This window comes from Nipponia nippon, unplaced genomic scaffold, assembly GCF_047370975.1.
Source record: "Nipponia nippon isolate SJK-2023a ecotype South Korea unplaced genomic scaffold, ASM4737097v1 scaffold_51, whole genome shotgun sequence".
Taxonomy (NCBI): Eukaryota; Metazoa; Chordata; class Aves; order Pelecaniformes; family Threskiornithidae; genus Nipponia; species Nipponia nippon.
This window is the reverse complement of record NW_028262371.1, coordinates 217363-243335: the sequence shown is the minus strand read 5'-3', so window position 1 is coordinate 243335 and position 25973 is coordinate 217363. Positions and strand designations below refer to the sequence as shown.

At 62.4% G+C, this 25973-nt stretch overlaps 2 protein-coding genes across 2 annotated transcripts; one reads left to right on the top strand and one right to left on the bottom strand.

Annotated features, from left to right (window-relative positions):
• Window positions 1-124: 124 nt before the first annotated feature.
• HNRNPC (heterogeneous nuclear ribonucleoprotein C) lies at window positions 125-12171 on the top strand. The gene is given in 9 exon segments (XM_087734991.1): window positions 125-1094; window positions 3039-3114; window positions 3302-3349; window positions 3446-3488; window positions 3490-3607; window positions 3723-3824; window positions 10930-11000; window positions 11002-11088; window positions 11957-12171. Coding segments are annotated over 9 exon segments (870 nt in total). The 5' UTR covers window positions 125-853; the 3' UTR covers window positions 12041-12171.
• A 745-nt stretch (window positions 12172-12916) lies between these two features.
• Window positions 12917-25718, bottom strand: TTC5 (tetratricopeptide repeat domain 5). The gene is made up of 10 exons (XM_087734975.1): window positions 24619-25718; window positions 19635-19983; window positions 18629-18840; window positions 17913-18045; window positions 16697-16788; window positions 15542-15598; window positions 15176-15322; window positions 14503-14690; window positions 13754-13898; window positions 12917-13149 (listed from the first exon to the last, which is right to left on the bottom strand). The coding sequence occupies exons 1-10, from the start codon at window positions 24691-24693 to the stop codon at window positions 13024-13026; spliced, it is 1524 nt and encodes a 507-aa protein (XP_087591101.1). The 5' UTR covers window positions 24694-25718; the 3' UTR covers window positions 12917-13023.
• Window positions 25719-25973: the final 255 nt, after the last annotated feature.

Here is a 25973-nt window from a genome sequence, read left to right as displayed (position 1 = left end):
AAAATTTGGGACATTTTTAAGAAGTTCTGGGAAATTTGGGGATGTTTGGAGAAAATTTGGGACATTTTTAGCAATTTTGGGACATTTTGGGAAATTCTGGGACATTTTAGGGCATTTTTCGGGCATTTTGGGGACATGTTGGGACATTTTTCGGGAATTTTGGGACATTTTAGGGCATTTTTAGGACATTTTTCGGAAATTTGGGGACATTTTTGGGTCCTTTGGGGACATTTCAGGATGTTTTGGGACATTTTTAGGAAAAATTGGGACATTTTTAGGGACTTTTGTGACATTTTAGGGCTTTTTTAGGACATTTGGGGACATCTAAGGACATTTTTGGGGAAATTTTGGATCACTTTGGGGAATTTGGGGGACATTTAGGGAGATTTTGGGACATTCTGGGGAGTTTTGGGGATATTTTAGGGCATCTTTAGGACATTTGGGGCCATTTTGAGGAAATTTGGGGCCATTTTGAGGAAATTTGGGGCCATTTTTGGGTCCTTTGGGGAAATTTGGGGACATTTTTAGGGAATTTGGGGACATTTTAGGGCATTTTTAGGGCATTTGGGGACCTTTTGAGGAAAGTTTGCGACTTTTTTGGGAAATGGGGAAATTTGGGGGCATTCTTGAGACTTTTTTTGGATTCGGGGAGATTTGGGGCGATCTTGGGGAAATTTGGTGATATTTTTAAGGCATTTTGGGACATTTGAGGGCGTTTTGATGGGATTTGGGGACGCTTTTGAGGAAGGGGGGGGCCCATTTTGAGGCAATTTCGGGGCCTTGAGGAAAATCCGGGGGCCTCCCGCTCTCGCAGGTGCCCCTCCCCCCCGCCCCCCAGCCCCGCCCCCGCGCCATGGCCAGCAACGTGACGAACAAGACGGACCCGCGCTCCATGAACTCGCGGGTCTTCATCGGCAACCTCAACACCCTGGTGGTGAAGAAGAGCGACGTGGAGGCCATCTTCTCCAAGTACGGCAAGATCGTCGGCTGCTCCGTCCACAAGGGCTTCGCCTTCGTCCAGTACGTCAACGAGCGCAACGCCCGCGCCGCCGTCGCCGGGGAGGACGGCAGGATGATCGCCGGGCAGGTGCTGGGTGAGTCGCGGGGGCGAGGAAGGGATTTTGAGGAAGTTGGGGGCGTTTCGGAGATTTTTTGAGGGAATTTGGGGGCTTCTGGAGGAAATTGGGGGGATTTGGAGGAAACTGGGGGCCGTTTGGGGAAATTGTGGGGCATTTTTGAGACAATTTGGGACTTTTTAGGAAATCTGGGGGAATTCCGGGACATTTTTGAGAAAATTTGGGACTTTTTAGGAAATTTGGGGACATTTCAGGAAAATTTGGGACATTTTGAGGAAATTTGGGGCCGTTTGGGGAAGTTTTGGGACATGTTTGGAACATTTGGAGGAAGTTTGGGGGCATTTTTGAGGAAATTTGCGGCCGTTTGGGGAAATTTGGGGGCATTTTTGAGACAATTTGGGACTTTTTAGGAAATTTGGGGACATTTGGGGAAATTCTGGGACATTTTTGGAACGTTGTGAGGAAATTTGGGGACGTTTTTGAGAAAATTTGGGAGATTCTGAGGAAATTTGGCAACATTTGAGGAAAATTTGGGACATTTGGAGGAAATTTGGGGACATTTAGGAAATTTGGGGGCATTTTTGAGGAAATTTGGGACTTTTTAGGAAATTTGGGGACATTTGGGGAAATTCTGGGACGTGTTTGAGAAAATTTGGGAGATTTTGAGGAAATTTGGCAACATTTGAGGAAAATTTGGGACATTTGGAGGAAATTTGGGGCCGTTTGGGGAAATTTTGGGACATTTTTAGAACATTTTGAGGAAATTTGGGGATGTTTTTGAGAAATTTTGGAGAATTTGGGACATTTTTAGGAAACTTTGGGACTTTGAGAAAATTTGGAAAATTTGGGACATTTTTAGGAAATTTGGGACATTTTTGGGAAACTTTGGGACGTTTTTAGGAAGTTCCGGGAAATTTGGAGATGATTTTGGGAAATTTGGGACATTTTCAGGAAATTTGGGGGCATTTTTAAGAAATTTGGGGATTTTTTAGGAAATTTTTAGGAAATTGGGGGGGGGGAGCGGGCGAGGGGGGGAGGGGCCGGGCGGGGGAGGGGGGCTCCTGGGGATCCTCAGGAGCCCCTCGAGCCCCCAGGTGGCCCCTGGGGGCCCCCAGCCCCACGGCTGCCCCACAGATCCCTCCCTGCCCCATAGACCCTTCCCCAGCCCCACAGAGCCCCCAGCCCCACAGCTGCCCCATAGATCCCTCCCCAGCCCCACAGCTGCCCCACAGCTGCCCCATAGAGCCCCCAAGCCCCTTCCCCAGCCCCATAGATGCCCCCAAGCCCCCTCCCCAGCCCCACAGCTGCCCCATAGATCCCTCCCCAGCCCCATAGAGCCCCCAACCCCCCTCCCCAGCCCCATAGATGCCCCCTAGATCCCTCCCCAGCCCCACAGCTGCCCCACAGAGCCCCCAAACCCCCTCCCCAGCCCCACAGCTGCCCCCTAGATCCCTCCCCAGCCCCACGGCTGCCCCACATCTGCCCCACAGAGCCCCCAAACCCCCTCCCCAGCCCCATAGCTGTCCCCTAGATCCCTCCCCAGCCCCATAGCTGCCCCATAGAGCCCCCAAATCCCCTCCCCAGCCCCATAGATGCCCCCAAATCCCCTCCCCAGCCCCATAGCTGCCCCATAGATCCCTCCCCAGCCCCACAGCTGCCCCATAGAGCCCCCAACCCCCCTCCCCAGCCCCACAGCTGCCCCATAGATCCCTCCCCAGCCCCACAGCTGCCCCATAGAGCCCCCAACCCCCCTCCCCAGCCCCACAGCTGCCCCATAGATCCCTCGCCAGCCCCACAGCTGCCCCCAACCCCCCTCCCCAGCCCCACAGACCCCTCATCGCTCCCCCCCCCCCCCAGTCCCCCTGCCCCCCGCCATAGCTCCCCCCTCCCCACCCCCACCCCCCGCCCCTCCCCCCCCCCTAACGGCGGGGCTCGCCCCTCCCCCCCCCCCCCCCCCCCCAGACATCAACCTGGCGGCCGAGCCCAAGGTGAACCGCGGCAAGGCGGGGGTGAAGCGCTCGGCGGCCGAGATGTACGGGTCAGTAGCTGCCCCACCTTCTCCGTCCCCCCTCGTCAGGTCGGGACCCTTTCATTCTATACCCCTCCCCCCACCCCCGACGCACCCAGCGGGGGAGGGGCCGCCCCACGGCGGGGCCGCCCCTCCCCCCCCCCCCCCCCCCCGCACCGCTCACCCCCTTCCCCTCTCCCCCCCCCCTCCCCCACAGATCCTCCTTCGACTTGGACTACGACTTCCAGCGCGATTATTACGATAGGTAACGCGCCAAGATGGCCGCCGGCGGGGGGGTTAGGGGCGCGGCCGCCGCGCTGACCCCGCCCCCCCCCCCCCCCCCATACGCTGTCGCCTATAGGATGTACAGCTACCCCGCCCGCGTCCCCCCGCCCCCCCCCCTTCCCCCGCGCCGTCGTCCCCACCAAGCGGCAGCGGGTGTCGGGCAACACCTCCCGCCGCGGCAAGAGCGGCTTCAACTCCAAGAGCGGCCAGCGCGGCTCCTCCTCCAAATCCGGCAAGTGTACGAGAATGGGCGGGGGGCGGGGCGGGGGGCGGGGCGGGGTGGAGGGGGGGCGGGGCTTCGTTTCGGGGCGAATCACGACGCTTTTGGGGGTTTCTCGGGGGGGGGGGGGCAGTGAAAGGCGAGGACCTGCAGAGCATCAAGAAGGAGCTGAGCCAGATCAAGCAGAAGGTGGACGCGCTGCTGGAGAGCCTGGAGCGGATCGAGCGGGAGCAGAGTGAGCGGGGGAGGGGCGCGGGGGGGGGGGGAGGGGCGCGGGGCGGCGGGGGGAGGGGAGGGGGGAGGGGAGGGGCCCTGCCCAGCGCCCGCCCGGGGGCCTTCGGGCCGCTGGCGGCGCCTTTTCGATCCGGTTCGATCCCTTTCGAGCGCCGTTTCGATGGGTTTTTGATCCGGTTCGATCCGGTTCGATCACGTTTTTGATGGGTCTTGATCCGGTTCGATCCGGTTCGATCCGTTTCGATCACCTTTTTGATGGGTTTCGATCCGGTTCGATCGGTTTCGATCTGGTTCGATCCGGTTCGATCGCTTCCGATCACGCTTTCGATCCAGTTCGATCACGTTTTTGATGGGTTTCGATCGGTTTTGATCCGGTTCGATCCATTTCAATCGGTTTCGATCCGGTTCGATCCGGTTTGATCACGTTTTTGATGGGTTTTGATCCGTTTCGATCGGTTTTGATCCGGTTCGATCCGGTTCGATCACGTTTTTGATGGGTTTTGATCCGTTCCGATCGGTTTTGATCCGGTTCGATCCGTTTCAATCTGTTTTGATCCGGTTCAATCAGTTTTGATCCAGTTCGATCCGGTTCGATCGCTTCCGATCACACTTTCGATCCGGTTCGATCACGTTTTTGATGGGTTTCGATCCGTTTCGATCGGTTTTGATCCGGTTCGATCCGGTTCGATCACCTTTTTGATGGGTTTCGATCCGTTTCGATCGGTTTTGATCCGGTTCGATCGCTTCCGATCACGCTTTCGATCCAGTTCGATCACGTTTTTGATGGGTTTCGATTGGTTTTGATCCGGTTCGATCCGGTTCGATCACCTTTTTGATGGGTTTCGATCCGTTTCGATCGGTTTTGATCCGGTTCGATCTGTTTTGATCCGGTTCAATCGGTTTTGATCCAGTTCAATCCGGTTCAATCGCTTCCGATCACGCTTTCGATCCAGTTCGATCACGTTTTTGATGGGTTTCAATTGGTTTTGATCCGGTTCGATCCGGTTCGATCACCTTTTTGATGGGTTTTGATCCGTTCCGATCGGTTTTGATCCGGTTCGATCCGTTTCAATCTGTTTTGATCCGGTTCAATCGGTTTTGATCCAGTTCGATCCGGTTCGATCGCTTCCGATCACGCTTTCGATCCGGTTCGATCACGTTTTCGATCGGTTTTGATCCGTTTCGATCGGTTTTGATCCGGTTCGATCCGGTTCGATCACCTTTTTGATGGGTTTCAATCCGTTTCGATCGGTTTTGATCCGGTTCGATCCGGTTCGATCACCTTTTTGATGGGTTTCGATCCGTTTCGATCGGTTTTGATCCGGTTCGATCCGGTTCGATCTGTTTTGATCCGGTTCAATCGGTTTTGATCCAGTTCGATCCGGTTCGATCGCTTCCGATCACGCTTTCGATCCGGTTCGATCACGTTTTTGATGGGTTTCGATCAGTTTTGATCCGGTTCGATCCGGTTCGATCGGTTTCAATCCGGTTCGATCGCTTCCGATCACGCTTTCGATCCGGTTCAATCCGGTTCAATCACGTTTTTGATGGGTTTCGATCCATTTCGATCACATTTTTGATCGGTTTTGATCCGTTTCAATCGGTTTTGATCCGGTTCGATCGCTTCTGATCACACTTTCGATCTGTTTTGATCCAGTTTGATCACGTTTTTGATGGGTTTTGATCGGTTTCGATCCGGTTCGATCGGTTTTGATCCGGTTCGATCCGGTTCGATCGCTTCCGATCACGCTTTCGATCCGGTTCGATCCGGTTCGATCACGTTCTTGATGGGTTTCGATCCGTTTCGATCGGTTTCGATCCATTTTGATCCGTTCCGATCGGTTTTGATCCGTTTCCATTGGTTTTGATCCGGTTCGATCCGGTTCGATCGCTTCCGATCCCGGTTTTGATCCGTTTTGATCCGTTTCGATCACGTTTTTGATTGGTTTTGATCCGTTTCCATGGGTTTTGATCCGTTTCGATTGGTTTCGATGAGTTTCAATCGGTTTTGATCCGGTTCGATCGCTTCCGATCGCCATGTCGATGGCTTTCGATGATTTTTAATCCTTTTTGATCCGATTTGATCCGATTCGATCGGTTTAGATCGGTTTTTGATCCGTTTTGATCACTTTCGATCCGTTTTGATCCATTTCGATCACGGTTTTGAGCGGTTTCGATCGGCTTTGAGCGGTTTTGATCCATTTTAATCCGTTTCGATCGCTTTCGATCCATTTCGATCACATTTTTGATGCGTTTCGATCGGTATTGATCCATTTTGATCGCTTCCGATGAGTTTCAATCGGTTTTGATCCGTTTCTGATCCGTTTCGATCGGTTTTGGTCGCTTTCGATCACAGTTTCGATCCGTTTCGATGAGTTTCGATCGCTTTCGATCCGTTTCAATCACGTTTTCAATCCGTTTCGATCGGTTTTGATGAGTTTCAATCGGTTTTGATCCGGTTCGATCGCTTCCGATCACGGTTTCGATCACTTTTGATCCGTTTTGATCCATTCCGATGGCTTTCGATCACGTTTTCCATCGGTTTCGATGAGTTTCAATCGGTTTCGATCGCTTTCGATCCCTTTCTGATCGCTTTCGATCCGATTCGATCCCTTCCGATCACGGTTTTGGTCGCTTTCAATGGTTTTTAAGCATTTTTGATCCGGTTTTGATCCGTTTCGATCCGTTTTGATCGCTTCCGATCACGGTTTTGATCCCTTTCGATGAGGTTCGATCCGTTTCGATCACGTTTTTGATCAGTTTTGATCCGGTTCGATCGGTTTTGATCCGTTTCTGATCCGGTTCGATGGCTTCCGATGGCTTTCGATCACGTTTTCCATCGGTTTCGATGAGTTTCAATCGGTTTCGATCGCTTTCGATCCGTTTCGATCGCTTTCGATCACGTTTTCGATCCGTTTCGATCCGTTTCGATCGCTTTCGATCACGTTTTTGATCCGTTTCGACGAGTTTCAATCGCTTTCGATCCGTTTCGATCCGTTTCGATCGCTTTCGATCACGTTTTCGAGCGGTTTTGATCCGTTTCCATCGGTTTTGATCCGTTTTGATCCATTTCGATCACGTTTTCGATGGCTTTCGATTGGTTTTGATCGGTTTCGATCGGTTTCGATTGCTTTCCATCACGCTTTTGACCCGTTTCGATCACTTCTGATCGGTTTTGATCCGTTTCTGATCGGTTTCGATCGCTTTCGATCACTTCTGATCGGTTTCGACCGGTTTTAATCCATTTCGATGGGTTTTGATGAGTTTTGATGGGGTTTGGTCCGTTTTCGATCCGTTTCGATCACGTTTTCGATCCGTTTCGATCCATTTCGATGGGTTTTGATCCGTTTCAATCGGTTTCGATCCGGTTTCGATCCGTTTCGATCCATTTCGATCACGTTTTCGGTCCGATTCTGATCCGTTGCGATGGCTTTTGATCACTTTTGATCTGTTCCGATTGGTTTTGATCCGGTTTGATCCATTTCTGTCCATTTCGATCCGTTCCGATGGCTTTCGATCACGTTTTTGATCGGTTCTGATCGCTTTCGATCCGATTCGATCCCTTCCGATCACGGTTTTGGTCGCTTTCAATGGTTTTTAAGCATTTTTGATCCGGTTTTGATCCGTTTCGATCCATTTTGATCGCTTCCGATCACGGTTTTGATCCCTTTCGATGAGGTTCGATCCGTTTCGATCACGTTTTTGATCAGTTTTGATCCGGTTCGATCGGTTTTGATCCGTTTCTGATCCGGTTCGATGGCTTCCGATGGCTTTCGATCACGTTTTCCATCGGTTTCGATGAGTTTCAATCGGTTTCGATCGCTTTCGATCCGTTTCGATCGCTTTCGATCACGTTTTCGATCCGTTTCGATCCGTTTCGATCGCTTTCGATCACGTTTTCGATCCGTTTCGATCCGTTTCGATCGCTTTCGATCACGTTTTTGATCCGTTTCGACGAGTTTCAATCGCTTTCGATCCGTTTCGATCCGTTTCGATCGCTTTCGATCACGTTTTCGAGCGGTTTTGATCCGTTTCCATCGGTTTTGATCCGTTTTGATCCATTTCGATCACGTTTTCGATGGCTTTCGATTGGTTTTGATCGGTTTCGATCGGTTTCGATTGCTTTCCATCACGCTTTTGACCCGTTTCGATCACTTCTGATCGGTTTTGATCCGTTTCTGATCGGTTTCGATCGCTTTCGATCACTTCTGATCGGTTTCGACCGGTTTTAATCCATTTCGATGGGTTTTGATGAGTTTTGATGGGGTTTGGTCCGTTTTCGATCCGTTTCGATCACGTTTTCGATCCGTTTCGATCCATTTCGATGGGTTTTGATCCGTTTCAATCGGTTTCGATCCGGTTTCGATCCGTTTCGATCCATTTCGATCACGTTTTTGGTCCGATTCTGATCCGTTGCGATGGCTTTCGATCACTTTTGATCCGTTCCGATCGGTTTTGATCCGGTTTGATCCATTTCTGTCCATTTCGATCCGTTCCGATGGCTTTCGATCACGTTTTTGATCGGTTCTGATCGCTTTCGATCCGATTCGATCCCTTCCGATCACGGTTTTGGTCGCTTTCAATGGTTTTTAAGCATTTTTGATCCGGTTTTGATCCGTTTCGATCCATTTTGATCGCTTCCGATCACGGTTTTGATCCCTTTCGATGAGGTTCGATCCGGTTCGATCGGTTTTGATCCGTTTCTGATCCGGTTCGATGGCTTCCGATGGCTTTCGATCACGTTTTCCATCGGTTTCGATGAGTTTCAATCGGTTTCGATCGCTTTCGATGGGTTTTGATCCGTTCTGCTCGCTTTCGATCACGTTTTCGATGGGTTTCGATGGCTTTTGATCCGTTTCGATCGCTTTTGATCACTTTCGGTCACGTTTTTGATCGCTTTCGATCCGTTTCGGTCAGTCTTGATGGCTTTCGATGGGATTCGATCACATTTTGGATGGGTTTCGATGGGTTTCGGTCGCGTTTTCGGTCGGTTTCGATGGGTTTCGATGAGTCTCGGTCATTTTTGATGGCTTTCGATCACGTTCTCGATCCGTCTTGATCCCTTCCGATCGCTTCCGATCGCGGTTTCGATCCGTTTCGGTCGCTTTCGATGAGTTTCGGTCGCTTTCGATGAGTTTCGGTCGCTTTCGGTCGTGGTTTCGATCCGTTTGCGATCATTTTCGATGGCTTTCAGTCGAATTTTTTGACCCATTTCGGTCGCTTCCGATCCGGTCCCGACGGCCTTCGAGCGCTTCCGGCGATGTTTTCGGATCACTTGGGATCCTTTCTCGCCGGTCTGAGGAATCTTGGGTCGTTTTTGATCGCTTCTGGTGGGGTTCGACGCCGTTTCATGACGTTCCACCGGTTTTGATCCGTTCCGACGGGTTTTGTGAGGGGTTTTGACCCTTTTTTGACGGGTCGCCATCGGGTTTTTGCTCGGTTTTCGGCGGGTTGTGGCGGTTTTTGATGGTTTTCGGTGGGTTTTTTGCTCGGGTTTTGAGGGGTTTGGGGCTTTTTGCTCGGTTTTGACGTCTCTCGGTGGTTTCCCATGGTTTTTTGATGCTTTTTGCTCGGGTTTTAGTGGTTTTTTTTCCTCGGCTTTGGTCTTTTTGGTGGTTTTTGCTCGGGTTTTGGGGGGTTTTGGGGGATTTTGATGGGTTTTACTCGGGTTTTGATGGGTTTGGGGGCTTTTGCTCATTTTTTGGGGGGATTTGATGGGTTTTGGGGGGTTTTGATGGGTTTTGCTTGGGTTTTGATGGGTTTTGCTCGGTTTTGGGGTTTTTTGATGGGTTTGGGGGGTTTTGGGGGTTTTTGCTCATTTTGTGGTGGGTTTCGCTCGGGTTTTGGGGGGTTTTTGATGGGGTTTGGGGGGTTTTGCTCAGGTTTTGGGGGGTTTTGATGGGTTTTGGGGTTTTTTTGATGGGGTTCGGGGGGTTTTGCTCATTTTTTGGGGGGTTTTGCTTGGGTTTTGATGGGTTTTGCTCGGTTTTGGGGTTTTTTGATGGGTTTGGGGGGTTTTTGCTCATTTTGTGGTGGGTTTTGCTCGGGTTTTGGGGGGTTTTGATGGGTTTTGCTCAGGTTTGGGGGGTTTTCGATGGGTTTGGGGGGTTTCTGCTCATTTTTCGGGGGGTTTTGCTCGGGTTTTGGGGGGTTTTGATGGGTTGTGATGGGTTTGGGGGGTTTTGCTCATTTTTTGATGGGTTTTGCTCGGTTTTGGGGTTTTTTGATGGGTTTCGGGGGTTTTGATGGGTTTGGGGGGGGTTTTGCTCATTTTTTGGGGGGGTTTTGCTTGGGTTTTGGGGGGTTTTGATGGGTTTTGGGGGGTTTTTGCTCATTTTTTGCGGGGTTTTGCTCGGGTTTTGGGGGGTTTTGATGGGTTTTGGGGGTTTTTTGATGGGGTTGGGGGGTTTTGCTCAGGTTTTGGGGGGTTTTGATGGGTTTTGCTCGGTTTTGGGGGGTTTTTGCTCATTTTTTGGGGGGGGTTTTGCTCGGGTTTTGATGGGTTTTGGGGGGTTTTTGATGGGTTTGGAGGGTTTTGGCTCATTTTTTTGATGGGTTTCGCTTGGGTTTTGGGGGTTTTGGGGGGTTTGGGGGTTTTTGCTCGTTTTTTGATGGGTTTTGCTCGGGTTTTGGGGGGTTTTGGGGGGTTTTTGATGGGTTGGGGGGTTTGCTCATTTTTTGGGGGGGTTTTCCTCGGGTTTTGATGGGTTTTGGGGGGTTTTGATGGGTTTTGATGGGTTGTGATGGGTTTGGGGGGTTTTACTCATTTTGTGGTGGGTTTCGCTCGGGTTGTGATGGGTTTTGGGGGGTTTTGCTCATTTTGTGGTGGGTTTTGGGGGGTTTTGCTCATTTTTTGGGGGGTTTTGCTTGGGTTTTGCTCGGTTTTGGGGTTTTTTGATGGGTTTGGGGGTTTTTGCTCATTTTTTGATGGGTTTTGCTCGGGTTTTGGGGGGTTTTGATGGGTTTGGGGGGTTTTGGGGGTTTTTGCTCATTTTGTGGTGGGTTTCGCTGGGGTTTTGGGGGGTTTTTGCTGGGTTTGGGGGGTTTTGCTGGGGTTCGGGGGGTTTTGCCGGGTTGCTGATGTTTTTCCCGGTTGCGGGTTCCAGAGCAGAAGAGCGAGAAGGCGGAGGAGGAGCAGGGGGGAGCTCGGCCAAGAAGGAGGAGGGGGCGGCGGCGGGGCCAAGGCGGAGGCGGGGGGCGAGGACTCGGCGGAGGAGGGCGACCTCCTGGACGACGAGGAGGCGGAGGAGCGGGGGGACGACCAGGTGAGGGGGCGGGCCCACGGGGTCTGGGGGGCGGGCCCACGGGATCTATGGGGCGGGCCCACGGGGTCTGGGGGGCGGACCCACGGGATCTATGGGGCGGGCCCACGGGGTCTGGGGGGCGGGCCCACGGGGGCTATGGGGCGGATCCATGGAATCTGGGGGGGTGGACCCACAGGATCTGGGGGGCGGACCCACGGATTCTATGGGGCGGACCCACGGGATCTATGGGGCGGATCCATGGAATCTGGGGGGGTGGACCCACGGGATCTGGGGGGCGGACCCACAGAATCTGGGGGGCGGACCCACGGATTCTATGGGGCGGATCCATGGAATCTGGGGGGGTGGACCCACGGGATCTGGGGGGCGGACCCACGGATTCTATGGGGCGGACCCACAGGGTCTATGGGGCGGATCCATGGAATCTGGGGGGGTGGACCCACGGGATCTGGAGGGCGGACCCACAGAATCTGGGGGGCGGACCCACGGATTCTATGGGGCGGACCCACGGGGTCTATGGGGCGGATCCATGGAATCTGGGGGTGCGGACCCACAAAATCTATGGGGCAGACTGACGGGATCCATGGGGCGGGCCCACGGGATCTATGGGGTGGATCCATGCAATCTGGGGGGCGGGCCCATGGGATCTATGGGGCAGACCCACATCATCTATGGGATAGACTCACATCATCTATGGGGCGGACCCACGGAATCTATGGGGCAGACCCACGGAATCTGTGGGGCGAGCCCACGGGATCTCTTGGACGGACCCACGGGATCTGGGGGGGGCGGATGAAGGGGATCTATGGGGCAGCCCCACGGAATCTATGGGGTAGCCGCCCCCTAACCCCCCCCTGTCCCCGCCCCCCAGCTGGAGTCGATCAAGGGCGACGAGAAGGAGGCGGAGGAGGGGGAGGACGACCGGGACAGCGCCAACGGCGAGGACGATTCCTAAAAAAACGCAAAGCCCCGCCCCCCGCCCCTCCCCCCGCCTCCCCCCACCCCCCCCAAAACTGAGCCGGGACCCCTCCCCCCCCTCCAAAAACCCCGCCCCCCGCCCCTCCCCCGCCGTGTTCGTGGTGTCGTGACCCCTCCCCCCCGTAGTTGGGCTTCGCCCCTCCCCCGCCCCTCCCCCCCCCCCCCCGTAATTCGCTCCCCCTCCCCCCGTTAATTTTGATACCTCGTTACGACTTGACGATTAAAGGACGGATGGTTTGTAAGATGGCGGCGCTGAGCGGGACCCTCCCCCCCCCCCCCCCCGCCCGTGACCCACAGCGCCCCACAAGTGCCCCACGGCTGCCCCCCTCCTGCCCCACAAGTGCCCTGTCGCCGGCCCTAGGGCGCTGCTCCTGCCCCACAGCTGCCCCATAGCCGCTCTCCAGCCCCATAGATCCCCCCATAGCCCCTCCCCCGCCCCATAGAGCCCCCCGTAGCCCCTCCCCCCAAGATGGCCGCCTCCACGGGGTACAGAGACCCGCCCAAGATGGCGGCCGCCACGGGGCCGCCCGCCGCCGCCCCCCCCCCCGCCCCAATCCAACATGGCCGCCGCCACGCGGCGCCCCCACCCGCCCCAAGATGGCGGCCGCCGTAGGGACCGTTAACCCGCCCAAGATGGCGGCCGCCACGGACACCTCCCCCCCCCCCGCCCCCAAGATGGCGAAGAAGGGAGGGGGCGTGGCCCTACACGCAGGCGACCAATCAGCTCCGCGGCGCCTTTTATTGCCCCGCCCCCTGCGCCGGGTGCCGCCGGGCGGGCGGGGTTTGCGGGGACGGGGCGGGGTTTGAGGGCGGGGGGGGGTGGGGCTTGTGGGCGGGGTTTGAGTGCGGGGGGCGGGGCTTGGCGGGGGGAAGCGGAGTTTGGAGGCGGTGGGCAGGGGGTTGGCGGGGAGGGGGCGGGGTTTGACGGCTGGGGGCGGGGTTGGGGGGCGGTGGGCGGGGCTAGCGGGGGGCGGGGTCGTTGCGCAGCGCCAGGGTGGGCGGGGCCAGGGCGGAGGGCGGGGGGCGGCGCCCGTTGACGAGCAGCGCCAGCGGCGAGGGCACGCGGATCCCTGTGAAGGAGAAGGTCTGCGCCCGGCGGACCAGTACCGACCAGTACGGACCAGTATGGACCAGTACTGACCAGTATGGACCAGTACCGACCAGTACTGACCAGTATGGACCAGTATGGACCAGTACCGACCAGTACGGACCCCCCACATCCCCCTCCCAGTCCCTCCCAGTGCCCCCAAATCCCCTCCCAGTGCCTCCCAGTCCCATCCCAGTATGCTCCCAGTCCGCCCCAGTCCCTCCTGTCCCCCCCAATCCCCTTCCCAGTGCCCCCCGGTCCCTCCCAGTTCGCTCCCAGTGCTCCCCAGTGGCCTCCCAGTGCTTCCCAGTTCCAACCCAGTACCCTCCCGGTCTGCTTCCAGTGCCCCCACATCCCCTCCCAGTGCCTCCCAGTCCCCTCCCAGTGCCCCCATCTCCCTTCCCAGTCCCTCCCAGTGCCGTCCAGTGCCCCCAAATTCCCTCCCAGAGTCCCCACCTCCCCTCCCAGTGCCTCCCAGTCCCTCCCAGTTTACTCCCAGTGCTCCCCAGTGGCCTCCCAGTGCTTCCCAGTTCCACCCCAGTACCCTCCCGGTCTGCTTCCAGTGCCCCCACCTCCCCTCCCAGTCCCTCCCAGTGCCCGTACCTTGCCCTGGTGCTGGAGGTGGTGGTGGCGCAGGTGGGGGTGGGGCAGGGCCAGCCCATCCCCCACCAGCACCCCCCAGTCCGGCGCCGCGTTGTAAATGGTGACGGCGGCCACCGCCCCCGCCCCGTCCGCCAGCCCCACCGTGCTGGGGGGAGGGGCGTCAGCGGGGGGAGGGGCAGCGGGGCCCCGGGGGCGGGGCACATGGGGGGGGGGGGGGAGGGGACAGATGGGGGGAGGGGAGACGGGGGAAATGGGGGGGAGGGGAGATGGGGGCGTGGGGGGGGAGGGGAAATGGGGGGGAGGGGAGGTGGGGGGAGGGGAGGTGGGGGGGAGGGGTCCTGGGGGGAGGGGAGATGGGGGGAGGGGAGATGGGGGGAGGGGCGATGGGGCCGATGGGGGAGGGGAGATGGGGGCGTGGGGGGAGGGGAAATGGGGGGAGGGGAGGTGGGGGAGGGGCGATGGGGCAGATGGGGGAGGGGAGATGGGGGCGTGGGGGGAGGGGAAATGGGGGGAGGGGAGGTGGGGGAGGGGGATGTGGGGGGAGGGGAGATGGGGGAGGGGCGATGGGGCAGATGGGGGAGGGGAGGTGGGGGAGGAGGATGGGGGGAGGGGACACGGGTGGGGGAGGGGACAGGTGGAGGGAGGGGGAGGGGAGATGGGGGAGGGGCGATGGGGGGGTGGTGGGGGAGGGGAAAATGGGGGACATGGGGGGGGGGCGGGGTGCTGACGCGGGGTGTGACGTCACTGACTAGGGCACGCGCTCCTCGGGGGTGAGGCAGAAGAGGGCGCGGCCCAGCAGGGCGTGGCGGGGGTTGGGCCCCGGGCGCAGGGCGGCGAGGGGGGAGGGGCGGAGCCCCCCCGCCCCCCCCAGGGGGCCCAGGAGCCCGGGGGGGAGGGGCCCCTCCAGCCCCCGCCGCCGCTTCCCCCGCACCTTCCCCTGGGGGGAGGGGCAGAGGCGGGGTCGGGGTCGGGGGGGGGGCGGGGTCGGCCCGGACCCACAAGTGCCCCCCCCCAGCCCCACAAGTGCCCCCCAGCCCCCCAAGTGACCACCCCCAGACCCACAAGTGCCCCCCCAGCCCCACAAGTGCCCCCCCAGCCCCACAAGTGCCCCCCAAGTGCCCCCCAGACCCACAACTGAGCCCCCCAAGTGCCCCCCAAGTCCCTCTCCAGCCCCACAAGTGCCCCCCAGCCCCACAAGTGCCCCCCAGACCCACAACTGAGCCCCCTAAGTGCCCCCCAAGTCCCTCTCCAGCCCCACAAGTGCCCCCCAGCCCCACAAGTGCCCCCCAAGTGCCCCCCAGACCCACAACTGAGCCCCCCAAGTGCCCCCCAAGTCCCTCGCCAGCCCCACAAGTGCCCCCCCAGCCCCACAAGTGGCCCCCCCAGCCCCCCCACCCCCAAGCCCCGCCCCCGCCCCCTCACCCGATTGGCCAGCAGGCTGCAGAGGCGGGACAGGAAGTCGAGCAGGTGGGCGTGGCGCCGGCGAGGCTCCTCCCACCCGGGGGCCAGGGCCGCCGCCCGCCCCAGCCCCTCCAGCGCCGCCCCGAACCCCTCCTGGTACTGCAGCAGCTGCCGCCCTCCCATTGGCTGGTGCCCTCGGGGGGGCGGGGCCTCGGCGGCCACGCCCCCCCCCGGGCCCCACCCCCCCCACCGCTGGGCCTCGCCCCCTCTGTACGCCCCATAGGGCCCCACAGCCCCGCCCCCCATGGCGATGCCCCGCCCCCTATGTTGAGGCCCCGCCCTCCCCGGTGAGGCCCCGCCCCCCCGGCTCCCCATTGGCTGACTCACGGTGGCGCGGTTGAGGTGCAGGTCCGGGTTATTGGCCGCCTCCGGGTCCACCCGCTCCTGGGGGGGGGAGCAGGCATTGGCTGGAGCCGGAGCCCCGCCCACAGCCCCATAGCCCCGCCCACAGCCCCATAGCCCCGCCCACAGCCCCATAGCCCCGCCCTATAGCAAGGCACTGCCCCACCAGGGGCCTATAGCGACCCCCTGCCCCATAGCTCCACCCCCTGCCCCATAGCTCCACCCCCTGCCCCATAGCTCCACCCCCTGCCCCATAGCAATCCCCCAGCCCCATAGCGACCCCGCCCCCCAGCTCCCCCTGCCCCATAGCGACCTCCGCCCCCCAGCTCCCCCCAGCCCCATAGCAACGCCCCCAGACCCACACTAAACCCTCTGCCCCATAGCGACCCCCCAGCCCCACAGCAACCCCCTGCCCCATAGCGACCCCCCAGCCCCACCCCGCCCAGCCCCACAGCGACCCCCCAGCCCCACAGCGACCCCCCAGCCCCACCCCGCCCAGCCCCACAGCGACCCCCCAGCCCCATAGCGACCCCCCAGCCCCACAGCGACCCCCAGCCCCACAGCGACCCCCAGCCCCATAGCAATCCCCCAGCCCCATGGCAGCCCCCTCCGCCCCACAGCTCCCCCTGCCCCCCAGCTCCCCCCAGCCCCATAGCAACGCCCCCAGACCCACACTAAACCCCCTGCCCCATAGCGACCCCCCAGTCCCACAGCGACCCCCCAGCCCCACCCCGCCCAGCCCCACAGCGACCCCCCAGCCCCACAGCGACCCCCAGCCCCATAGCAATCCCCCAGCCCCATGGCAGCCCCCTCCGCCCCACAGCTCCCCCTGCCCCCCAGCTCCCCCCAGCCCCATAGCAACGCCCCCAGACCCACACTAAACCCCCTGCCCCATAGCGACCCCCCAGCCCCACAGCAACCCCCTGCCCCATAGCGACCCCCCAGCCCCACAGCGACCCCCCAGCCCCACCCCGCCCAGCCCCACAGCGACCCCCAGCCCCATAGCGACCCCCCAGCCCCACAGCGACCCCCAGCCCCATAGCAATCCCCCAGCCCCATGGCAGCCCCCTCCGCCCCACAGCTCCCCCAGCCCCACAGCCCCCCCAGCCCCATAGGAACCCCCCGCCCCACCCCCCGTACGGCCTGTGCGTAGGCCCCCAGCGCCCGGCGCGCGGCCTCGGGGCTCTGCCCCCCGGCGAAGAAGAGGGAGACGTAGGCGTTGCCCAGCACGTCTGGGGGGGGAGGGGCGGGGCCTCAGCCCCACCGCCCCCCCCTCCCCCACAGCCGCCCCACGAGCGCCCTCCCCCGCCCCCGGGCGGCCGCTCAGCCCCATAGGGACCCCCCGCACCCCATAGGGACCCCCCGCCCCATAGGGACCCATAGGGACCCCCCCGCCCCATAGGGACCCATAGGGACCCCCCCGCCCCATAGGGACCCCCCGCACCCCATAGGGACCCCCCCACCCCATAGGGACCCCCGCCCCATAGGGACCCCCGCGCCCCATAGGGACCCATAGGGACCCCCCGCCCCATAGGGACCCCCCAGCCCCATAGGGACCCCCCCTGCCCCATAGGGACCCATAGGGACCCCCCGCCCCATAGGGACCCCCCGCCCCATAGGGACCCCCCGCGCCCCATAGGGTCCCCCCAGGCCCCATAGGGACCCCCCGCCCCATAGGGACCCATAGGGACCCCCCCGCCCCATAGGGACCCCCCCAGCCCCATAGGGACCCCCCCTGCCCCATAGGGACCCATAGGGACCCCCCCGCCCCATAGGGACCCCCCGGCCCCATAGGGACCCCCCGCCCCATAGGGACCCATAGAGACCCCCCTGCCCCATCGAGCCCCTCCCCTGCCCCACAGAGCCCCTCCCCCCACAGAGCCCCTCCCCCACCCCATATGCCGCCCCTCCCCCTATAGCGAGCCCCCCCCCCCCTTCTCCCCTGATGTTGCCCCATGGAGCCCCTCCCCCGCCCCCCGACCCCTCCCCCACCCCACAGGGCCCCTCCCCCACCTCACAGACCCCCTCCCCCTCCCTATAAAGCCCCTCCCCACCCCACGGAGCCCCCTCCCCCACCCCGCAGAGCCCCTCCCCCACCTCACAGACCCCCTCCCCCTCCCTATAAAGCCCCTCCCCACCCCACGGAGCCCCTCCCCCACCCCGCAGAGCCCCTCCCCCACCTCACAGAACCCCTCCCCCACCCTATAAAGCCCCTCCCCACCCCACGGAGCCCCTCCCCCACCCCGTAGAGCCCCTCAAGCCCCCCATATGGCCCCCCCCCCACCCCACACACCCCTCCCCCGCCCCACAGGGCCCCTCCCCCCCGCGGCCCCGCCCCCGCCCCTCCCCCACTCACACCAGGAGCGCCCGTCGGCGGGGGCGCAGCGCACGGCGGCCTCGGCCTGGGCCAGGCTCTCGCGCAGGGCCCCGCCCCCGCCCCCCGCCCGCAGCGCCATCGACAGCAGCCGCCGCGCCTCCGCCTCCTCCCCCTGCCGGCGGGGGGGGGGGGTGGGGGGTGGGGCGGGGGGCGGGGCCTCCCCTCCCCCACCGCACGACGCCCCCGTTCCCCTCCCCCACAGGACCCTGACCCCTGCCCCTCCCCCACATCCCCCAGCAACCCCCCCAAATCCCCTCCCCCCACGGCACGCCGCCCCTCCCCCCAAATCCCCCCGAAACCCCCCAATCCCCTCCCCCCACCGGCCCTCCCCCCACCACCCCCCAAATCCCCTCCCCCCACCCCCCGAAACCCCCCAATCCCCTCCCCCCACCGCCCCTCCCCCCACCAACCCCCCAAATCCCCTCCCCCCACCCCCCGAAACCCCCCCAATCCCCTCCCCCACGGCACCCCGCCCCTCCCCCACCCCCTCCCCCCTCCCCCCACCCCCCGAAACCCCCCCAATCCCCTCCCCCACGGCGCCCCGCCCCTCCCCCTCCCCCACCCCCTCCCCCTCCCCCCCGCCCCTTCCCCCCAATCCCCTCCCCCACGGCGCCCCGCCCCTCCCCCACCCCCCACATCCCCCACCAACCCCCCCAATCCCCTCCCCCACCCCCCGCCGCCCCTCCCCCGCTCACGTGGGCCAGGGCGCGGCGGAAGCAGGCGCGGGCGCCCTCCAGGTCGCCCCGCCGCCATTTTGCCTCCCCCAGCTGGGTCCAGGCGGGGCCCAGCCCCGGCTCCAGCTTCAGCGCCCGCCCCAGCGCCGCCTCCGCCCGCGCCGCGCCCGAGGGCGCCACGCCCAGCGCCCGCGCCCGCAGCGCCAGCGCCCGGCCCCGCCCCTGCCGCGAGACTGGGGGGGGGGGGGGGGGGGGCAGGGAGGCGGGGGAGGGGCGGGAGTGGGGGAGGGGAGAAATGGGGGAGGGGCGGGAGTGGGGGAGAAATGGGGGAGGGGCGGGAGGGGGGGCAGGAGGTGGGGGAGGGGCAGGAGGTGGGGGGAGAAATGGGGGAGGGGTGGGAGGGGGGAGGGGGAGAAATGGGGGAGGGGCGGGAGGGGGGCAGGAGGTGGGGGAGGGGCGGGAGTGGGGGAGGGGGAGAAATGGGGGAGGGGCGGGGGGCAGGGAGGTGGGGGAGGGGCACGAGGTGGGGGGGTGGGAGTGGGGGAGGGGAGAAATGGGGGAGGGGCAGGAGGTGGGGAGGGGCAGGGGTGGGGGAGGGGAGAAATGGGGGAGGGGCGGGAGGGGGGAGGGGCAGGGGTGGGGGCAGGAGTGGGGGAGGGGGAGAAATGGGGGAGGGGCAGGTGTCGGGGAGGGGCAGGAGGTGGGGGAGGGGCAGGAGGTGGGGGAGGGGCAGGAGTGGGGGAGGGGCAGGGGGTGGGAGGAGGAGGCAGGGAGGAATGGGGGAGGGGAAGAGGTGGGGAGGGGCAGGAGGTGGGGGAGGGGGAGAAGGTGGGGGAGGGGCGGGGGTGGGGAGTGGGGGGAGGTGTTGGGGGGAGGGGCCGAGGTTGGGGGGAGGGGCAGAGGTGGGGGGAGGGTCAGAAAATGGGGGGAGGGGCATCAGTCAGGGGCTGCCCCACGGAGGGGGAGGGGGTGGCGCTGGGGCCACCCCGGGGGGGGGGGGGGGCGGGGCGGGGGGGGCGGGGCCTACCGGTGACGTCATCCATCAGGCGTAGCGTCTTCTCCATGGCGGCCGCCAGGCTGGCCGCCGGGTCGCTGAGGTCATCGCCGGGGTCGACAAGGTCGTCGCCAGGGGCGCTGACGATGTCATCTGCGGCGGCGCTGACGATGTCATCCACAGTGGCGGCGGCGGCGGCGTCACCTTGGGGGGCGCTGACGTCACCCGCGGGGGGGACGAGGTCGCGGGCGGGGGCGGCGGTGACCTCATCGGCAGGGGCGGCGGTGACGTCATCGGCGGGGGCGGTGGTGATGTCATCGGCGGGGGCGGGGCCGGCGGGGGGCAGGCGGTCCCGGAAGCGGTAGAGGGCCTGCACCAGCGCCTGGGGGGAGGGGTCAGGGGGGACCCAGCCCCACACGGCCCCATAGGGACCCACGGCCCCTATAGGCGCCCCATAGCCCCTATAGGCGCCCCATAACCCCCCTATAGGCGCCCCATAACCCCTATAGGCGTCCCATAACCCCCCTATAGGCGCCCCATAGCCCCTATAGGTGCCCCACAGCCCCCCTATAGGCGCCCCATAGCCCCTATAGGCGCCCCATAACCCCTATAGGTGCCCCACAGCCCCCCTATAGGCGCCCCATAGCCCCTATAGGCGCCCCATAACCCCCCTATAGGCGCCCCATAACCCCTATAGGCGCCCCATAACCCCCTATAGGCGCCCCATAGCCCCTATAGGCGCCCCACAGCCCCCCTATAGGCGCCCCATAACCCCTATAGGCGCCCCATAACCTCCCTATAGGCGCCCCATAACCCCCCTATAGGCGCCCCATAACCCCTATAGGTGCCCCACAGCCCCCCTATAGGCGCCCCATAACCCCTATAGGTGCCCCACAGCCCCCCTATAGGCACCCCATAGCCCCTATAGGCGCCCCACAGCCCCCCTATAGGCGCCCCATAGCCCCTATAACGCCCCATAACCTCCCCACAGGCGCCCCATAACCCCCCTATAGGCGCCCCATAGCCCCTATAGGTGCCCCACAGCCCCCCCATAGGCGCCCCCTAACCCCTATAGGCGCCCCATAACCCCTATAGGTGCCCCACAGCCCCCTATAGGCGCCCCATAGCCCCTATAGGCGCCCCATAACCCCCTATAGGCGCCCCATAACCCCTATAGGCGTCCCATAACCCCCCTATAGGCGCCCCATAGCCCCTATAGGCGCCCCACAGCCCCCTATAGGCGCCCCATAGCCCCTATAGGCGCCCCATAACCCCCTATAGGCGCCCCATAACCCCTATAGGCGCCCCATAGCCCCTATAGGTGCCCCACAGCCCCCCTATAGGCGCCCCATAACCCCTATAAGCGCCCCATAACCCCCCTATAGGCGCCCCATAGCCCCCCTATAGGCGCCCCATAGCCCCTATAGGCGCCCCATAACCCCCTATAGGGACCCACAGCCCCTATAGGAGCCCCATAGCCCCTATAGAGGAACCACAGCCCTTATAGGAGCCCCTACAGGCACCCCACACCCCCTATAGGCGCCCTATAGCCCCTATAGAGGACCCACAACCCCCCCAGGAGCCCCATGACCCCCTATAGGTGCCCCATAACCCCCTACAGAGGACCCACAGCCCCTATAGAGGACCTGTAACCCCCATAGGGGACCCATAGCCCCTACAGCAGCCCCATAGCCCCTATAGGGGACCCATAGCCCTCTATAGGTGCCCTATAACCCCTATAGCAGCCCCCATACGAGCCCCATAGCCCCCTATACAGGACCTATAGCCCCTATAGATGCCCCATAGCCCCTGTAGGCACCCCACAGCCCCCACAGAGGACCCATAACCCCCATAGGAGCCCCATAGCCCCTATAGGAGCCTCTATAGCAGCCCCATAACCTCCTTAGGAACCCCCACACCCCCTATAGGCGCCCCTATAGGCGCACCACAGCCCCCATAGGAGCCCCTACAGGGATCCCACACCCCCTATACGGGACGCACAGCCCCTATAGGAGCCCCTACACGGATCCCATAACCCCTATACGGGACCCACACCTCCTATAGGCGCCCCACGGCCCCTATATGGGACCCATAGCCCCTATAGGAACCTCATAACCCCTACAGGAGTCTCTATAGGAGCCCCATAACCCCTATAGCAGCCCCATAACCCCCACAGGTGCCCCATAACCCCTATAGGGATCCCATAAGCCCCATAGGGGACCCATAGCCCCTATAGGCGCCCCATAGCCCCTATAGGAGCCTCTATAGGAGCCCCATAATTACTATAGCAGCCCCATAACCCCCACAGCCCCTATAGGAGCCCCTATAGGGATCCCATAACCCAGGTAGGTGCCCCATAGCCCCTACAGGAGCCCCATAACCCCCATAGGCGACCCATACCCCCCATAGGAGCCCCTATAGGGATCCCACAGCCCCTATACGGAACCCACAGCCCCTATAGGCGCCCCTATAGGAGCCCCATACCCCCCATAGGAGCCCCTATAGGGATCCCACAGCCCCTATACGGGACCCACAGCCCCTATAGGAGCCCCATACCCCCCATAGGAGCCCCTATAGGGATCCCACAGCCCCTATACGGGACCCACAGCCCCTATAGGAGCCCCATACCCCCCATAGGAGCCCCTATAGGGATCCCACAGCCCCTATACGGGACCCACAGCCCCTATAGGTGCCCCTATAGGAGCCCCTACAGGGATCCCATAACCCCTATACGGGACCCACACCCCCTACAGGCGCCCCACAGCCCCTATACGGGACCCACAGCCCCTATAGGCGCCCCTATAGGAGCCCCATACCCCCCATAGGAGCCCCTATAGGAGCCCCACAGCCCCTATACGGGATCCACAGCCCCTACAGGACCCTCATAACCCCTCTAGGAGTCTCTATAGGAGCCCCATAACCCCCATAGCCCCTATAGGAGCCCCTACAGGGATCCCATAACCCACGTAGGTGCCCCATACCCCCATAGGAGCCCCTATACAGGACCCTCACCCCCTATACGGGACCCACAGCCCCTATAGGCGCCCCTATAGGAGCCCCATACCCCCCGTAGGAGCCCCTATAGGAGCCCCACAGCCCCTATACGGGACCCACAGCCCCTATACGGGACCCACACCTCCTATAGGCGCCCCACGGCCCCCTATACGGGACCCATAGCCCCTATAGGAACCTCATAACCCCTGTAGGAGTCTCTATAGGAGCCCCATAACCCCCATAGGTGCCCCATAACCCCCATAGCCCCTATAGGAACCCCTACAGGGATCCCATAACCCCTATACGGGACCCACAGCCCCTATAGGTGCCCCATACCCCCCATAGGAGCCCCTATAGGAGCCCCACACCCCCTATACGGGACCCACAGCCCCTATAGGAGCCCCATACCCCCGTAGGAGCCCCTATAGGGATCCCACACCCCCTATATGGGACCCACAGCCCCTATAGGTGCCCCTGCACGGATCCCATAACCCCTATACGGGATCCACAGCCCCTATAGGTGCCCCACGGCCCCTATACGGGACCCACAGCCCCTACAGGAACCTCATAACCCCTATAGGACTCTGTATAGGAGCCCCATAACCCCTATAGCCCCTATAGGAACCCCTATAGGGATCCCATAACCCCTATACGAGACCCACACCTCCTATAGGCGCCCCACGGCCCCTATACGGGACCCATAGCCCCTATAGGAGCCTCATAACCCCTATAGGCGCCCCTATAGGAGCCCCATACCCCCCATAGGAGCCCCTATAGGGATCCCACAGCCCCTATACGGGACCCACAGCCCCCATAGGAGCCCCTACACGGATCCCATAACCCCTATACGGGACCCACAGCCCCTATAGGCGCCCCACAGCCCCTATAGGGGACCCACAGCCCCTACAGGAACCTCATAACCCCTATAGGAGTCTGTATAGGAGCCCCATAACCCCTATAGCAGCCCCATAACCCCCATAGCCCCTATAGGAACCCCTATAGGGATCCCATAACCCATATATGAGACCCACAGACCCTATAGGCGCCCCATACCCCCCATAGGAGCCCCTATAGGAGACCCACAGCCCCTATAGGTGCCCCTATAGGAGCCCCATACCCCCCATAGGAGCCCCTATAGGGATCCCACAGCCCCTATAGGGGACCCACAGCCCCTACAGGAACCTCATAACCCCTATAGGAGTCTCTATAGGAGCCCCATAACCCCCATAGGTGCCCCATAACCCCCATAGCCCCTACAGGAGCCCCTACAGGGATCCCATAACCCCTATACGGGACCCACACCCCCTATAGGTGCCACGTAGCCCCCATAGGAGCCCCTATAGGAGCCCCACACACCCTATACGGGACCCACAGCCCCTATAGGCGCCCCTATAGGAGCCCCATACCCCCCGTAGGAGCCCCTATAGGGATCCCACACCCCCTATACGGGACCCACAGCCCCTATAGGTGCCCCTACACGGATCCCATAACCCCTATACGGGACCCACACCCCCTATAGGCGCCCCACGGCCCCTATACGGGACCCACAGCCCCTACAGGAACCTCATAACCCCTATAGGAGTCTCTATAGCAGCCCCATAACCCCTATAGCAGCCCCATAACCCCCATAGGTGCCCCATAACCCCCATAGCCCCTATAGGAACCCCTACAGGGATCCCATAACCCCTATACGGGACCCACAGCCCCTATAGGTGCCACGTAGCCCCCATAGGAGCCACATAGTCCCTACAGGAGCCCCTATAGGGATCCCACAGCCCCTATACGGGACCCACACCCCCTATACGGGACCCACATCCCCTATAGGTGCCCCTACACGGATCCCATAACCCCTATACGGGACCCACACCCCCTATAGGCGCCCCACAGCCCCTATAGGGGACCCACAGCCCCTACAGGAACCTCATAACCCCTATAGGAGTCTCTATAGCAGCCCCATAACCCCCATAGCCCCTATAGGAGCCCCCATAGGGACCCACAGCCCCTATAGGCGCCCCCCCCTCACCTCCAGCCGCCTCAGCGCCGCTTCGTCCCCGTCGCCGTCCCCGTCCCGGGGCTCGGCCGCCTCCGCCGCCGCCATCGCCGGGCTGGGACCGGGCCCCGCCCCCGAGCCCCGCCCCCGGGCCCCGCCCCCCGCCGCAGCGCCCCCCGCCGCCCGGGAGGACGCCGCCGCGCACAAGATGGCGGCCGCGACACACGCGCAAGATGGCGGCCGCGCCGCGCACAAGATGGCGGCCGGAGCGGCAGCGCGGGCGACGTGGCCGCGCTCAAGATGGCGGCGGTAGCGACGCTGCCGCGGCGGGGGAAAAGGGGCAAAATGGCGGCCGCGGCGCGAGGGAAGGGGACAAGATGGCTGCCGTGCCTTCAGGGGACGAGACGGCTGCTGCCCCCGCAGGGAAGGGGACAAGATGGCCGCCGTCCCCTCAGGGAAGGGGACAAGATGGCTGTCGTCCACTCAGGGGACAAGATGGCTGCCTCGTCCTCAGGGAAGGGGACAAGATGGCTGCCATCCCCTCAGGGTGAAGACAAGATGGCCGCCATCCCCTCAGAGAAGGGGACAAGATGGCCGCTGTCCCCTCACGGGACAAGATGGCTGCCTTCTCCTCAGGGAAGGGGACAAGATGGCTGCCTTGTCCTCAAGGAAGGGGACAAGATGGCTGCCGGCCCCTCAGGGTGAAGACAAGATGGCCGCCACCCCCTCAGAGAAGGGGACAAGATGGCCGCCCTCCCGCCAACCCTCTCCCTCAGAGAACGCGACAAGATGGCCGCCGTCCCCTCAGCGTGAAGACAAGATGGCCGCCGTCCCCTCAGGGAAGAGGACAAGATGGCCGCCGTCCCCTCAGGGTGAAGACAAGATGGCCGCCGCCCTCCCCAGGCGATGACGTCACGGCCGCCACCCTTCACCCGGCGCCTCCGTCGCGGCGGCGATGGCGTCGCGGCGGCCATCTCGGGGCGGGGACAAGACGGCGGCCGAGCCTGAGGGGGAAAGCGACAAAATGGCGGCCCGCGCGCGCCCCCCCCCCCCGCCCCAGGGCGCGGTGGTGACGTCACGGCGGTGATGTCACACAGCAACGGCAGAAACCACCCCGCCGGGAGAGGGGGGGGGGGTGCTTTTCCCGCCTTTTTCCTCGCCACGCCCCCTAGGGGCAGGGGCCCGCCCCCGTCGGGGCGGGGCCCACCCCCTCCACTGGCTCCGCCCCCAGGCTCCCCCCCCCCGCCCGGGGCTTTCCCACCGCACCCCCTCAACTGGCCCCGCCCCCGGATTTCCCGCCCTCTCCCCCGCCCCCTGGGGGCGGGGCCCCACCCCTCACACGCACACACACCCCCCGGCTGAGGCAGCGGCTCCAGGTGGGCGCCCCC